We start from the raw sequence: 15589 nt of genomic DNA on the forward strand, positions 1-15589 counted from the left end.
CGTAGGGGTGTCGGTTCCTTCCCGTTGCTGCGCCGTGCGCTCCACGAGTTTCCCGGAAACCCGCACTACACGAGCGGCGCAAGGCGACGCACCGACTCGGCGATCGCCTGCAAAGCCATCGCCGTCCGTTTCCCCTTCCGACAGTTGCACGGCAGCAGTGCGTGCGTGCGTGCGTGCGTCCCAATTTGCACCGAGCGAGAGGATGGGCCGCGGTTCAAGTGTCACGTCTCGCCAGCAAAGCCACACTACGCAATAGCAATATAGCGTAGACAAGTGATGTCCGATGAAAAGCTTGGGAGATAAAATAGCAGGGCAAGCCCGGTTTGAGCAGCACAGATTCTACGGGCCAACCACGGGCCATGGTGCACTTTTACACCATTAGGGGCAAAAAAACAAGGATGATAAAAAAGAACGCTGATGATACTAGGAGAAGGGATGGCGTTTACACGGCTTCACTTTCTTCTTCTTCTTCGTCCACGCACGCGCACACACACACCAAAAAAAAAAAAGAGAGGAAAGAATTGGCCGCCGCTTTATGAGGTTCCATAGAATAGAGTAGGAGGTGGTTAGCGAAAGTGATGCCGCAGCCGCAGCCGCAGCCTCGACCCCAACCTCGGGGTAGTAAAGCAAAGCTGGCTGGCGCGGTGATCATGACGGGAATGACACTAATTAAACACTTAACCAGTCCGATTAACCTTGTCATTCACTTCACCTCCGATGAAAACGGCAAAGCTGGAAAGGTTAATGCGAGCGGGAACTGACGCACAAGAGACACTGATCAAAACCTGTCACTGCTTTTCTTTTCCTTTTTTTTTCTTGTCTGCGTCGAGTGAAATTCCACAGCCCCACCCCCACCTGGCCTCCTCCTCCATGTTCTTCTACTATCCGCAGACGGAGCTGCTCTGCCTGCCATACCCGCCCACCCAAGCACACAGACAACAGACCCCTCCCCCTCACCCACCACTCCTCCCTCCCCCGACTTCGCGTTCACGGAGCGGGCGTCGCGGTTAGTCCGCCGGAGCAGCGGCGGCGGCGGCAGGGACGCCACAATGCTGGGCGCCAGGAGCAAGTGAGTCATCCGGCGGCGCTCTCTGCATTCTCCTACCATTCTTTTTATCACTGTTTTTATTTGGGGGTGATGGGTAGGCATGGGCAGGGTGGTTCTTGGTACCATGCTTGCTTGGTTTCCTGGAGCACAGCATAGATCTGGCTCGGATCTTGGTGGTTGGGGGTGGAGCTGCAAAGTTCTTGATCTGATGGTGGTTTTTTGCTTTCTCTGATGAGCAGATCTGGTCTGGCCGACGCCAAGGGCGACGGCAAGCCGGAGGGGAAGGTCGGCGGCAAGCCGAGCGGCAAGCCGGAGGCCAAGAGCAACGGCAAGGGCACGCCACCGACACCCAGGGGCGAGACGCCGCCGACACCCAAGGGCGACAGGCCGAGGAAGCCGGCGGTCCCCAAGGCGAATGCCGCCCATGGCACGCCGCCGAGCGCGCCGCGTACGGCCGACAAGTCTCCCAGGTCGGCCGACCGCAAGTCGCCCAAGGGCGCCACCCGGATCACCACCACCACCCCTCCTCCTCCCGAGGTACGCACGATTCCTCCCTCTCGTCGTGATGCACGAAGCTTCATGCTTTTAGTGGAATCTTAGTGGTGGTCTGGTTGGCTTGCAGAAGCAGGGGAAGGCCGGAAAGCCGTCTCCGGAGCCGCAGGCCGCGAAGCCGTCCCAGGAGCTGCAGGCGCAGCTTGATGCCGTCCAGGAGGCGCTCAAGAAGGCCATGGGACAGTTGGTGGAGAAGGAGGAGGAGAAGGGCAAGGTTCTGGAGGAGCTCGAGTGCGCCAAGAAGGTTGCCGATGAGGCCAATGCGAAGCTCAAGGAGGCGCTCGATGTGCAGAGCAGGGCCGTGGAGATCGAGAAGGTCCGTTCCATGGAACCAGAGCAGCAGTTGAGCAATGATGATTCTACGCACCGCGAGGAAGACGAGCTGCGGAGGAAGCTGAAGAGCATGCAGAGCCAGCAGGAGGCCGACGCCTCCGCTCTGCATTCCACGGTGGAGCAGCTTGAGAAAGCAAGGTATGAGCTGGCAGATGCAATTGATGCCAAGAACTGGGCGCTTAGCCAGGCAGATGATGCCATGAGGGCTTGCGAGGTGAACACTCAGAAAATCGAGCTCCTCAATGCGGAGGTGGAGCGTCTCAAAGGGCTGCTTGATTCTGAGGTGGAGAGCAAGTCGAGGGAAGCTGCTGACAAGATCGGGAAGCTTGAGGCAGAGAATTCTGTGTTGAAGCTTGAATTGGAGAAAGCAAAGGTAGCTGAGAAGAAGGTGATTGAACTGGAGGGTGTGGTTGAACAGCTTAGAGCTGATGTTGCTAATGCCAAGAAGGAATGCTCAAAATCAGAAGAGCTAGCTGATCAACTCAAGAAGAAGGTGCAGCTGTTGGAGTTCCAGTTGGACGAAGCCGATGAGTCTCTCATTTTGAAAGGCAAGTCATTGGATTCAGTGATGGAAGAATTGGATGAAACAAGCACTTTGCTTAAAGACAAAGAATCTGAAGCTGCTATGCTTCATGACAACGTCAGATCCTTGGAGGATGAGGTGACTAGGCTCAAGGAAGAAATTGACGTGACAAATGAACGTCTTGATGCTGCAGAGAAAGACACGGCTGACCTAATTGCGGAGGTCGAAGAGCTAAGGTTGAAGCTACAGACAGTAGAAGAGGAGAAAACAGAGGCACTGAACAATGACCAGCTTGCAAGTTCAGAAATCGCGGCCCTGACTGAACAAAAGAACGAGCTAGCCAAGGAGCTAGAAGCTAGCAAAGATGAAGTTGAGAAGGTTAAGAAGGCAATGGAGGGTCTGGCATCTGCCTTGCACGAGATGTCAGCTGAGTCGAGAGAGGCGCAGGAGAAATACCTCATCAAGCAGGAAGAGATTGAGCGCGCTCGGGCACAAATAGAGGAACTCAATAATAGTCTGCAAAATGCCAAGGAGAGCTATGAGGTGATGCTTGATGAAGTAAACTATGAGAAAGTTTGCCTCAAGAAGTCTGTTGAAAGAATGGAGGCAGAAGCTAAGAACGTTTCTGAGGAATGGCAGTCAAAAGAGCTAAGTTTTGTCAACTCTATTAGGAAGTCGGAAGAAGAGATCGTCGCTGTCAAAGCTCAAATGGACAAGTACTTGGCCGTGGTGAATGAAAAAGAAGCTGAAAATACCGAGCTGCTGGAAAAGATGAATCATCTTGAGGCTCAGCTAGTTGAAGCCAACAAGGCTAGCGAGGAAGCCAAGGCTGAGACCCGCCAACTGAAGGACAAACTATTAGACAAAGAGAACGAATTGCAGAACATACAAGAGGAGAATGAGGACTTGCAGGCAAAGGAATCAGCTGCTTCAGAGAAGATAAAGAAGCTCTCCTCTCTAATGCCGAATGGAACAACAAACGGTGGCAACAAGGAAGAAGACAACGAGAATGGAGGCGGTGTGGACGACGAACCAGTTGTGGTGGTCGCCAAGATGTGGGAGAACAGCAAGGTCACAGACTACGATTCGTCCAAGGAGAAGGAGAACGACGGTGAGTCGGAGGCCGATCTAGAGTCCAACAAGGGAGACTCCGCTCTCGACAGCAACGGGCTGCAGTCCGCAAAGGCGAACAACAGCATCGCATCGCCAACCAAACAGCAGCAGCAAAAGAAGAAGAAATTTAAGTTTAGCGGCTTACTGAAGAAAAAGAGCTCAAATTAGCACAAGATCACCCAACTTATGTTGTTCCTTTGTTGTATGCTATGTGACATCTCCTTTTCTTTGACTAGCAACCCATGCCTTCTAGTTTTCTGAGTCTCTCTTCCTCATCATGGTAAAGCAAGTGTTGGGTGTTTCAGAGAATACAAAAGAGCCGGCCGACTGTATTTACAGCCATGCGTTTGTTTTCTTGCATTTGTGTAAGTTGAGTGATGATGATTCATAATGTAGTCAATAGTGATTGTATTTATTCATACATATGCGGATATGCCCTGGTAATTCTGTTGTACATGGAACAAAGAATTTCCAAATCAATGCAGTTTCTTGTTCTTTGTTGAAGCAAATCCTTTGAAGGAGGATCATCATATGGTGCTCCATGTTCCTGTTGACCTGATGTCACAGTATGATGATGGTGGCAATGGGGTAAAAGCTGCTGTACCATCGGATGGAGGAGGACCAAAGCATGTGAGCCAGCCAGGAGTAGTAGGGCTTGTGATGAGGCTGTTTCAATCAAATAATGGGGTTTGCTCCAGTCCAGCTAATCCTTTTGCTGTTCCCCCGCATTTCTCCCAACCACCAGGGCTAAAGGGCAGCACTGCGCTATGATGCATGCATTTTGTATCATTCATGTGAGTCACAACTCACAAAAAAGATGTACATGTTGGGATTCTACTGTAGGTCCTATGGTGGAGCGATGAGCTTTTCCATGACAAAATGCCCTCCCAAATTATTGGCTCCAGATGGACGGTACCTTGGGCTAGTCTGTCTCTGAAGGATGGCCGCTCGGTACAAAGGTGCCTACTCTGCGGTACAGCTCCAGCCTTCCGGGTCAACACAGACCCACCAAATTAATAGGCACTGTGTTGTGCGCCGTAGCAGAATTGATATGCAACGTGTTTTTGGTTCAGTTATAATGTGTGCCAAGCCAAAGGAGTGACAGTAATGTGGCAGGCTGCAGCACAAAAACATGAGGCCTGCTGCCATGTACAACGGGCACCTCCCGCCGCCCGCCATGCCAGTTTGATTTTCACCCAGCATAGGCCCAAATTTTATAAGCGTCCAGTGATGATGTGCCTGGTGCACGTCTGAAATTGGAGCGGCGTCTTTTGCCTTGGCTTGTTGTCTTGTGGATGGAGATAAGGTAAAGAGGAGAAGAACGGAAGGGGACCGCAGCGCAGCGGCAGCAGCATCAGTCCTCACTGAAACCATGTGAAAGCCCTGACATCTCTGCAATCTGCATGACCGTCAGAGGAGCAGGGCTCAATATTCCTGCTACTATTAACATGGCATGTGTCCCGGAGTGGCGGCACCGGCCTCTGCGTCCTTGGGACGCCGCACTCACCATCGGATTGTGACAACAGGAGCTCACGACGCTCGCTGGGGCCATGAGACTACTGTACCTACTGCTGTGAAGTGTCTCCACAGGAAGGTGAACATCAAGGAGAGGGAGGAAAACTGGATTCCAGAGGTGCACTGAGAAACTGTAGTAGTACTTTGCAAAGCTTGTACACAGCTCCAGACTAACCACAGCAGAAAACAAGGCCAATGATGCATTTCTTGTTCAGGAAGGAGATTGGGGAGCCTATCTCAGTTCAATTTAGAACGCAAAGCCTATCTAAGACCCACTGTAAAACCATCCTACACTGCAGCTGCGCGGCATTAGGTTTTAACACATATCTATCACTATCAGAACGAGAACTCCTCGGGTAAATTTTTGCCGAACTTGCCGGATAAGAAGCTCCTGTGCTTCCCCTTGAGTTCAGCCACTGCAATCAAACGGAGGCATGTACTTCAACGCCAGAAAACGAGCACTACACTACATGGTTGGTGTTGACTATATATGTTTGGTGCCATAACAGCTATTTATTTACCTCTAGCGTCCTCAGGCTTGCTGCTGTCTGGCATGCCGTTAGATTGCGCCAGCTCGATTAGTCTCATCAGGTCCTTGCCTGCAATTCATAGTGTCTGAAGCTAGTGTCCTCCATTCCAGAAACTCAAACTGAATAAGTGAATAATAAATGAGGATAAATGTAAATTGTACCGTCAATTTGCTTTCCGGAGCTCTTGGCATTGATCAGATAAGTTGGTGTCTTGTCTTTTTTCAACTGCAGGGGTATAGACTCAACTTTCTGAGATTTGACGTTGTCACGTTTATACTAAACCAACAATTGTTGTAATAAAGGCTAGCTTAAAGCCTTAAAGGCTAGAGAGGAAAAGCAAGGAAATTATGCAACGTACATGCAAAAATAAGGAATTGGCAAGGGCAAGCTGGTCAAATGGAGAGGGTGCCCTGTTGTAAGCTGGGACAAATTTGCCATCCTGATATCCAGCTAAGAAATGGTAGGCTGCCTGACCTGGAGAGAGCTTTGATACTAATGGTAAGGCATCAGTGCTGAAAGTACAGAAGAAGGTAACACAGTTAGAATAAGGGTGAAGAAAGCCAAATTTGGCACTCTAGATATAAGTGTCTCATTCCTTTTCATTTTCACCATCCAGATAACACATCATTACATGCAGTTAAACTTGCTACTTGTACCCATGAAGCACATGCTCTTCATTACCTATCAGATGATACAACAACCACTGTGGCTGGTTTGGTAAACAGCTGTGGTGCTCTTGACTTTGTTGGGAAAAGCACAGTAGATTGTTTGGAAGAGATAACTACACCGCTGTCAGTGGACACAAGAACATCCTGAATCTCCGAGCAGGACTTGATGACCTCCACTGGAGCAAACAGCAGTACGATAAAACCGCCAGAAGATAGAAGCCTGATACACACAGTATGGAAGATGAATAACATATTTAGGGAAAGTGTACAAAGAAATATCAAGCAGGCCCTACCAGCCAGGGACAGGGAGGCCTCCTCTTGCAGACAATATGGGGGCAGCCAAAGCGGTAAGAGCATCCTTTAGCATAGCGGAATCAGCGAATGCTTTGCCGCATAGGATAAGTGATGATCGCTCTATGTCTGCCACTGCGACTCCATTAGCATATTGTGTCCCTGAACCCAGAGCATTCCTGACGTTGGTGCTGTTAAGCAATGCACAGCAAGAACGAGAATAGACTACATCAGTCTTATGTTATGGCCAACTACAGTTAATGCTCTGAGCTCTTGGTGGATACTTCAATGCATGCACAAGTTACATCAAGCATAGAAGAACTTAGAAGATCAATTACCTGATGGAACTGGCAACATATATAGTCAAAGGGCATGTGTCGTGGGAAATCGCACGGTCTGGTGTTTTCTGAAGGATATTGGAGAGTGACATGATGGCAGAGGGGTTGTCACTAATAACACGGACCTTTGCATCACATTCTGTAGACGAACCAATGGCACCATCTTGGACATAAAGACTTGAGATGGATGAAAGGTGAAAGGTCACCTAACAGAAGCAAACAGACAGTCAAAAACATAGACACTGAAGCTCAACTGGAAAGTAGCAAGTTAAAATTCTGTCAGCTGACAAAATGAGGCCAACATTGCTTCTGACTTTCCATCAGTTCATGAGGATCATTGTGTTACCAAGCCCTGGAGAGTAAAATAATAAATAAATACATAACCTACCTGTTTCAGAAGCTTTGCAAATTGACCTCTTGAAATATCAGGGAACCCACCGATGACATTTCCTTTAACATGTAGTGGAGTGCCAGACAAACGCTCTGCATGCTCCAGAAACAGGTACCAAGTTATACACCTGTGTGGCATCAACTGTGTATATAGACACCGTAACAAAACAACACCAATTTGAATATACCTGCGCAAGTAGTACCACTTTTCTGAAGCTCAGACGGCTCCAAGTTATAGAAGACCTTATCTTTTACGACAACACCTCTCGTAGCAATAGCCCAATTAAGGCCATATGAGACTTCCTGGTCTTCTCTGTGCAATGGAGAGTAGGTGAAAGATGTGCAAACTTGTAATTAATGGTCCAACTGGAATGAGCAGCATAACTGAACTAGGAAACTATCAACTCATGGCATGATCTTGCACAGCATAATTTTGTGTTTTCGGTCAGCAGTGGTTAGAAATTAGGACTCCACAGTCAATAACTAGGAACTACGATGAAGAGGAGTATGGAACGGAGAGAGGACTCCACAAGATTACCTCGGCAAGGCAATAGTCTCTCGCTGCTTCGATGGTAACAGCACTGGAACTGCACATTTCCGAGGCCAAATTATCACCACAGGGTCACCCAAAAGTACAATCGCAACCAGAAAAAGAACTGTATTGCACTAAAACCACGACACTTATCATGGATCGGAGGGAGTAATATACTTTCACCAACTACAACTTTTGCATTTTACAGACAAGCCTCATTAAAATCCCACACTAATTCAGACTCTTAACCTCTCTTGGATCACTCCAACGAGGCTATTTCTCTGCTGAATCCTACATCCACTGTTACCAAGGTCTAGGGCAAACCAGGAAACCAACGTGTGCCTGGATCCTTCGACATTTCTCGCGGCCAACTATTCCCCAAATCCACCAAAGCAGTTCACGAGGCGGAGCAAACGGAGCGATTGGTAGACAGCGGAACACAAACAGCAGAGCGGAAGCTGTACTCACTAGCTGGAGGGTCGCCGCCGGCGAGGATGCGGCGCGGCGGCGGAGAAGGCCCAGCATGTGCTTCGCTCTCCGGCTGGCGGCTTGCGGCGCGTCCGTCCGTGCGTGCTCCTCCTGGTCTGTCTGACCAATGGAGCCGGCGGGATGGATGGTCGCCTCTACATGGATGGGCCAAGGCTAGTCTAAGCCCATCTTAGAATTTTATCTGGGCTTCACTATCCCAATTTGGCCCATCCAAATAACTGACCTTAGTTCATCCTAAAAAAAAAGCTGATCCTCAAAAACAAAAAAGTTGATCCTAAAAAAAACCTGACCTTAGCTGCCCTAAAAATTCACCTGAAAAATGCTTCTGTAAGAAAATAGCTTGGTCCAAAACTTGATACTATCCCTTTCAAGAATTTTTTTACATTAACCTGAAAATTTCTCTAAGAAAACACCTTGGTCCAAAACTTGACACCATCCCTTTCAGGTTCATCATGCTGTCATCTCAAAGAAAGAGAAAGTTCATCATGCTGTTTCCCCGAAAAAGATCATGAGTACTGATGGTCACGTATGACAGACACTGGCAAGCGGATTGAACCGGCTAAGATAGGTAAAACCCGCATACCGGGCTCAAAAAGTTCCAACGGTACAGCAAAATCAAGCTACACATAAGAAGGGGAACGGCACAGCAGCAGACAAATTGTCATTGAATCACTGAATATGGATTGAATGAATCTGGTCAATATATATACAAGGATTTTGACTAGCTGCCAGTTCCATCTAGTAAACAGCATCGCAGGCTGACGAACGGCGCACACACTACTTGTCTACACATCCGAAGCAACTTGCCTGTGGATGGGCATTGTGCTTCCCAGATTCATTCGTAACAAACAATGTGGGGGGTGACCATGAAATGAAACAGTGTTCCCATGGCGACGCAGATCTCCGGCAGGCGGGTGATGGGCGGACTCAGGGTCCAAGGTCCCGCCGTGGTGCTGTGTTGTCATGTGAACTAGCAAACCATGTGTCATCCGCCTCACAAGGCCTGTAGGCCCAAATCCAATGAAGCCGCCGCATGCTGTGCCTTGGTATGTACAGGTGGCTAGGTGGCTCCTCTTCGGTGTTCATGAGGCGCCTGCTGCGATTTCTGGTGCCTTTTCTTGAGCCTCGTCCTTGCTCAGCAATGCTGGTGTGACCGAGACGACGCCGATCAAGAACAGCAGAGCTACTGACTGGGTGTCGTACAGGTCGCTGAGCGATGTCAGCTCTCCCAGAGCAATGCCAGCCTGAACACATGAAATGAACCAGGCAGTGAGATTTAAATTGGAACAAACAATGCATACACACTAAATGCAGTATATTAGCAGGCATCATATGTGAACCTGAAAACTTACCCTCACGGTCACGTAGGCTGCTGGGATGAGACCGATAAGAGTTGCCAATAAGAAGGTATGGAAGGGCACATCAACAATGGGAGATGCTAAGTTGATGAAGGTATTTGGCAATGTTGGGGTGACCCTCAGGAAAAGCATGTAATTCAACAGCTTTTCTCTTCTTTTGGCAACCTGGAATTGAAGACAAATCACCCAGTTCAGTTATGAGTTACTACACAATCCTGAAGGATCTTAAATCAAAGAGTAGAGCGATTCAAGATATTTTTAAGTATCCCCGCAGAAATTTAAGATGTTATTACGCTACATAGTGTTGAAATAAAACCCGCATCCACTAATATTGGTGCTGAACTTATTACCTGCTTCTGGAAAAACGTGAGTTTGTCTGGCCACAGCACGAACACCAGCGGTTTTCCAATCAGTTTCGACAGGAAATAGCATGAAGAAGCACCAGCGGAGGCAGCAAAGACAACCAAAGCCACGCCCCGGAGTTGCCCGAATAGAGCACCAGCAAGCAATGACATGAATATTGTCCCTGGGATCATGAAGGTCTGCATGAATATGTATACAGCACAGTAACCTATCAACACCTGTACGGTGTAGTCACTGGTATAGTTCTCAAGATGGCCACTGCAAGGAAACCATTTGATGGTTAGAAATTGAGGGTAAAAAATTCCATCGTCGGCACGCAGCACAAGCAGTTGGACGCTCCCAGTGCACATGTATTCCAGCTTAAGCAAATAATCACAATAACAATGTAATCATAACGCCACGATGTGCATTGCATAACTGTAAAGCGTGCAGATAGCTCACACGTCTACAGCTGATACATGTTACGTGTGGTGATTATCAATAATATAGAGAAGGCACATGTAACATGCCAGGACCAGGTCCAATGCATATCTCGGGAATAGCTGGCAAAGCGGCAAGAAAGCGACATGGTAATTTGAGAAAAATAAAGTAGTACAGCAATGTGTCAAATTTCTTTTATTATTATAGCTTAGTCCAGGGAAGCATGCTAAATTGGTACATCAATCGCGTTAAGAGTAACAATTGGAAATGCAGGCTTAAACTTCAGCTCTATCCTGTTAGAGCTAACAAGATGTTGATGTGTGATACACATTACTGTTCCAGGGTCATGTGTTCCCAAATTTGACGAGCAGTTTGAAATAAAGTACTGCCAAACATGAAGATGCAGTATGAATTGAGTGATTTATTTATTTTTAAAACCAGATCCATGTTCCCCTTCTGGCATAGACACAAACAGCTCTGCCAAACCAAGGGTGAGGTCGTTACCAAATCAAGAGACAGCCACCACTAATTCGTTGGGAACTGGCATCAACCAACTGTTCCATTCATAAGGCTTGGATCCGTGAAGAGCAGGCGATTTCCGCATTGAAAACCTACCCCCCAAAATCTCCGCGCAGAACGCAATGGCACGATGAATCTGTGAATCTACTGGCTGGCAGATCCAGTTAAACCGACGCGCTCTAGGCAAACAATAAACGGAACGCAAAATCGAATCGCCTCTATTCCACTTCCAATCCGAACATAAAGGAGGAAGATAGCACGCGCGCGCGCGCACGCCGGGAAAACAACGCGAATGGGGAAACTTGCGGCACGCGATTGCCCGGAAAAGACGGGGGACGCAACCGACGACGCACCAACCAACCGAAACTTATATAGAAACGAAATGAAGAAATAGGATGGTGGTGATTACGTGAGGATTTGTAGTTCGTGGAGGTTGCGGGGCAACTTGAGGAAGCTGTAGTCGGAGTCCGGCATGGAGAGGTAGACCCCGACGAGGCCCGCGGCGAAGACGGCGGCGACCCCGGCGCCGAGCGCGGCCTCCCAGAGCGGGAACCGGTCCTCCCTCCCCATCCCCTCCTCCTCCTCCTCCTTCTCCTCCTGCGGGAATCCGGCCGGGGTCCGGGCGAGGCGAGGAGCGGAAGGGAGAACGATGGAAATTCGGGAGGGGGGGAGAGCTTTCCTCGGCTCCCTTTCCTTCCTTTCTCTCCTCTCTCCCCGGCTGCCTTTCCCGGACAAGTTTATATGGCGGACGAGGGAAGAGAGAGAGAGAGAGAGAGGGAAAAGGATTGGAATATTCTCTTCTTCCCCCCCTCTGTAATAAGTAACTTGAGGAACGATTTCTGATTGTTTTCTTTCTTTCTTTCTTGTGCGCTGGCGTGAGGATAAACATGTTTCTTTTGCGCTGGATATTGCCGGGTTTCCTTTGGTCTCTGTGGCGTTTCGGGCACTGCAAATTTAGGCCGGCCTCGCTTGGGTTTTTGGTTTTGGTTTTGTTTTGTTTTTTAACTTTCTTTTTGGGTTGGCTTTTTTTTTTTTTTCCCACTTGTTTATTGTGCGTGCGTGCGTGTTGTAGAGGGCGCGCCTTTTGTGTGTGCGTGTCTCCGGGAACAGATGCTTGGGAGCTGTGATAAAACAGCAAAGTGACCGTTTTTGCTTTCCATCTTTGCTTGCTCCGTCCTGTGCTACGTGTACTCTCCGTGCTCCTAATCTGGACTTAAATTACGGTTTTTTTTTTTGCGGGTAGACTTTAAGTAGGTTACTGCTACTAACTCGGATCCGAATAGATTTGACGTGACGTTTTTATAGCCTACATAAATTCGAAACGGGGAGCACGTTTGGCTTCGTTTACGAATTTTCTAATCTAATAATCAGGTAATGTACGAAAACGAAATGGTTTCGATTACTAGTATGAATCTTGGTGCAGATTTCAGGACCAGTTTTTTTATGGTTTTTTTGAGCTTTTAAAATAAGCTGTCCCCTATTCAGTTTATTTTAGAAGTCTAATTAAAAATATTTTTTAACACCTATTAATTAAGTCTTAATTAATAGAATTTTAAAAAATAAATAAATTGGGCTTATAGAATAAGCTGAATAGGGATATCTTATTTCATCTTATTCTAGAAGCCAGAAAACAAACTGACCCTCAATCTTGTTTAGTTGTCACACGTTTGTGTCGGTGTCTCTGGTCGACGAGCGGCAGTACAACAACAACAACAACCAAGCCTTTCAGTCCCAAATAAGTTGGGATATGCTAGAGTTGAAACCCATAAGATCTCGAAGCCAAGTCATGGCTCTGGAACGTGGATAGCTAACTTCCACGCACCCCTGTCCATGGCTAAGTCTTTGTCGATATTCCAAACGTTCAGGTCTCTCTTAACGGACTCCTTCCATGGCAAGTTTGGTCTACCACGACCACTCTTAACATTCTCAGCACGCTTTATCCATCCGCTATGCACCGGCGCTTCCGGTGGCCTCCGTTGAATATGTCCAAACCATGTGAGACGATGTTGGACCAGCTTCTCTTCAATCGGTGCTACCCCAAGTTTCTCTCGTATATCGTCATTCCGTACCCGATCCTTCCTTGTGTGGCCACATATCTATCTCAACATGCGCATCTCTACTACACCTAACTGTTGGATATGTCGTCTCTTGGTTGGCCAACACTCCGCGCCATACAACATCGCAGGTCGGATAGATGTCCTATAAAATCTGCCTTTTAGCTTTTGTGGCACTCTCTTGTCACAGAGTACGCCAGAAGCTTGGCGCCACTTCATCCACCCAGCCTTGATTCGGTGGCCCACGTCTTCATCGATATCGCCATCCTTCTGCAACATAGACCCCAAATATCGAAACGTGTCTCTTTCCGGTACCACCTGCCCACCAAGGATAACCTCTCCATCCTCGTGCCTAGTAGCACTAAAACTGCATCTCATGTATTCAGTTTTAGTTCTACTAAGCCTAAAACCTTTCGATTCTAGAGTCCGCCTCCATAACTCTAACTTTCTATTAACCCCCGTTCGGCTATCATCGACTAGCACCACATCATCCGCAAAGAGCATACACCATGGGATATCTCCTTGTATATCCCTTGTGACCTCATCCATCACTAAATCAAAAAGATAAGGGCTCAAAGCTGACCCTTGGTGTAGCCCTATTCTAATCGGAAAGTCATCGGTGTCACCATCACTTGTTCGAACACTTGTCACAACATTATCATGCATATCCTTGATGAGGGTAATGTACTTTATTGGGACTTTGTGTTTCTCCAAGGCCCACCACATGACATTCTGAGGTATCTTATCATAGGCCTTCTCCAAATCAATGAACATCGTATGAAGGTCCTTCTTTTGCTCCCTGTATCTCTCCATCAGCTGTCGTACCAAGAAGATGGCTTCCATGGTAGACCTCCCAGGCATGAAACCAAATTGTTTTTTTGTCACGCTTGTCAACCTTCTTAAGCGGTGTTCAATGACTCTCTCACATAGCTTCATAGTATGGCTCATCAGCTTGATTCCATGGTAATTAGTACAACTTTGAACATCCCCCTTGTTCTTAAAGATTGGTACTAAAATACTCCGCCTCCATTCTTCGGGCATCTTTTTTGACCGAAAGATGAGGTTGAAAAGCTTAGTTAGCCATACTATCGCTATGTCTCCAAGGCCTCTCCACACCTCGATGGGGATACCATCAGGACCCATCGCCTTGCCTACTTTCATCCTTTTTAACGCCTCCTTAACCTCACACTCCTGGATACGTCGCACAAAGCACATGCGGGTATCATCAAAGGAGTCGTCTAGCTCAATGGTAGAGCTTTCAACCTCTCCATTGTAAAGGTTGTCAAAGTACTCCCGCCATCTACGCTTGATCGCCTCATCCTTCACAAGAAGCTGATCATCTCCGTCCTTGATGCATTTAACTTCGCCGACATCCCTCGTCTTCCTCTCCCTAATCTTGGCCATCTTATAGATGTCCCTTTCGCCTTCCTTAGTGTTTAAACGTTGGTAGAGGTCCTCATCCGCCCGGCCTCTCACTTCACTCACCGCCCCCTTTGCAGCCTTCTTCGCCACCTTATACTTCTCCATGTTAGCTGCACTCCTGTCCAGATATACGCATTTGAAACAGTCCTTGTTCTCCCTAATAACCTTCTGGACCTCATCGTTCCACCACCAGGTGTCCTTAGCTTCCCTTCTACTTCCCTTGGTCACCCCAAACTCCTCTACAGCGACCTTCCGCAAGAAGGTCGCCATACTCGTCCACATCAAGTTTGCATCGCCTCCTTCCTCCCAAGGCCCCTCCTTAATGACCCTCTCCCTGAAAGCCTGGGATGCCTCCCCCTTGAGCTTCCACCACTTCGTTCTAGCGACTTTGGCGCGCTTATCCCGTTGGACACGAATCCTAAAGCGGAAGTCAGCAACCACAAGCTTATGTTGAGGGACAACACTCTCTCCAGGTATCGCTTTACAATCAATGCAAGCGCGTTTGTCTTCTCTTCTAGAGAGGACAAAATCAATCTGGCTAGAGTGTAGACCACTACTGAACGTCACTAGATGGGATTCTCTCTTCCTAAAGAGGGTGTTAGCTACAACCATGTGGTAGGCTAGAGCGAAGCTCAAGACATCTTCTCCTTCTTGGTTCCTGATGCCATAGCCAAAGCCCCCATGCACCCTTTCAAAACCTGTGTTAGATGTACCCACATGGCCATTGAGGTCTCCTCCTATGAAGAGCTTCTCACCAATAGGTACCCTCCTAACCAAGTCCTCCAGGCCTACCCAGAACTCCCTCTTGGTGCTCTCATCGTGGCCTACTTGCGGGGCATACACGCTGATAACATTGAGGACTAAGTCCCCAACTACCAGCTTGACAAGGATCATCCGGTCCCCTTGCCACTTAACGTCCACAACTCCATCCCTAAAGCTCTTGTTGACCAAGATGCCTACTCCATTCTTGTTTGAAGTTGTCCCCGTGTACCACAACTTGAAGCCGGTATCCTCCACCTCCTTCGCCTTTTGTCCCTTCCATTTGGTCTCTTGGACACATAGGACATCAACACGCCTCCTCACCGCCGTATCAACTAGCTCCCGTAACTTACCCGTCAGGGACCCTACGTT

General features: G+C 48.2%; 3 protein-coding genes across 3 annotated transcripts; 1 reads left to right on the top strand and 2 right to left on the bottom strand.

The window, feature by feature from the left end:
- Positions 1-862: 862 nt before the first annotated feature.
- Positions 863-4073, top strand: LOC123427884 (WEB family protein At5g16730, chloroplastic). Its single transcript, XM_045112024.1, has 3 exons — positions 863-1069; positions 1288-1585; positions 1671-4073. The coding sequence occupies exons 1-3, from the start codon at positions 1050-1052 to the stop codon at positions 3735-3737; spliced, it is 2385 nt and encodes a 794-aa protein (XP_044967959.1). The 5' UTR covers positions 863-1049; the 3' UTR covers positions 3738-4073.
- Positions 4074-5203: 1130 nt separating this feature from the next.
- On the bottom strand, positions 5204-8424 carry LOC123427885. Its single transcript, XM_045112025.1, has 11 exons — positions 8302-8424; positions 7840-7888; positions 7490-7609; positions 7300-7394; positions 6912-7117; positions 6576-6764; positions 6296-6502; positions 5973-6126; positions 5776-5839; positions 5606-5683; positions 5204-5500 (listed from the first exon to the last, which is right to left on the bottom strand). Exons 1-11 carry the CDS (start codon positions 8356-8358, stop codon positions 5421-5423), a joined length of 1299 nt encoding a protein of 432 aa, XP_044967960.1. The 5' UTR covers positions 8359-8424; the 3' UTR covers positions 5204-5420.
- Positions 8425-8980: 556 nt separating this feature from the next.
- Positions 8981-11768, bottom strand: LOC123427886 (uncharacterized membrane protein At4g09580-like). The gene is made up of 4 exons (XM_045112026.1): positions 11392-11768; positions 10031-10301; positions 9675-9845; positions 8981-9566 (listed from the first exon to the last, which is right to left on the bottom strand). The coding sequence occupies exons 1-4, from the start codon at positions 11550-11552 to the stop codon at positions 9405-9407; spliced, it is 765 nt and encodes a 254-aa protein (XP_044967961.1). The 5' UTR covers positions 11553-11768; the 3' UTR covers positions 8981-9404.
- Between the last annotated feature and the right edge of the window lie 3821 nt (positions 11769-15589).

Source organism: Hordeum vulgare, chromosome 2H, assembly GCF_904849725.1.
Source record: "Hordeum vulgare subsp. vulgare chromosome 2H, MorexV3_pseudomolecules_assembly, whole genome shotgun sequence".
NCBI lineage: Eukaryota > Viridiplantae > Streptophyta > Magnoliopsida > Poales > Poaceae > Hordeum > Hordeum vulgare.

Coding starts and splice junctions, on each gene's coding strand:
- LOC123427884 (XM_045112024.1), top strand. CDS start 1,050: ATGCTGGGCGCCAGGAGCAA. Junction 1,070..1,287: donor ATGCTGGGCGCCAGGAGCAA/GTGAGTCATCCG, acceptor TCTGATGAGCAG/ATCTGGTCTGGCCGACGCCA. Junction 1,586..1,670: donor CCACCCCTCCTCCTCCCGAG/GTACGCACGATT, acceptor GTTGGCTTGCAG/AAGCAGGGGAAGGCCGGAAA.
- LOC123427885 (XM_045112025.1), bottom strand. CDS start 8,358: ATGCTGGGCCTTCTCCGCCGCCGCGCCGCATCCTCGCCGGCGGCGACC. Junction 7,889..8,301: donor CGGCGGCGACCCTCCAGCTA/GTGAGTACAGCT, acceptor GGAAATGTGCAG/TTCCAGTGCTGTTACCATCG. Junction 5,684..5,775: donor CTCCGGAAAGCAAATTGACG/GTACAATTTACA, acceptor TATGAATTGCAG/GCAAGGACCTGATGAGACTA.
- LOC123427886 (XM_045112026.1), bottom strand. CDS start 11,552: ATGGGGAGGGAGGACCGGTTCCCGCTCTGGGAGGCCGCGCTCGGCGCC. Junction 10,302..11,391: donor CACGAACTACAAATCCTCAC/GTAATCACCACC, acceptor GTTTCCTTGCAG/TGGCCATCTTGAGAACTATA. Junction 9,567..9,674: donor CAGCCTACGTGACCGTGAGG/GTAAGTTTTCAG, acceptor TCATGTGTTCAG/GCTGGCATTGCTCTGGGAGA.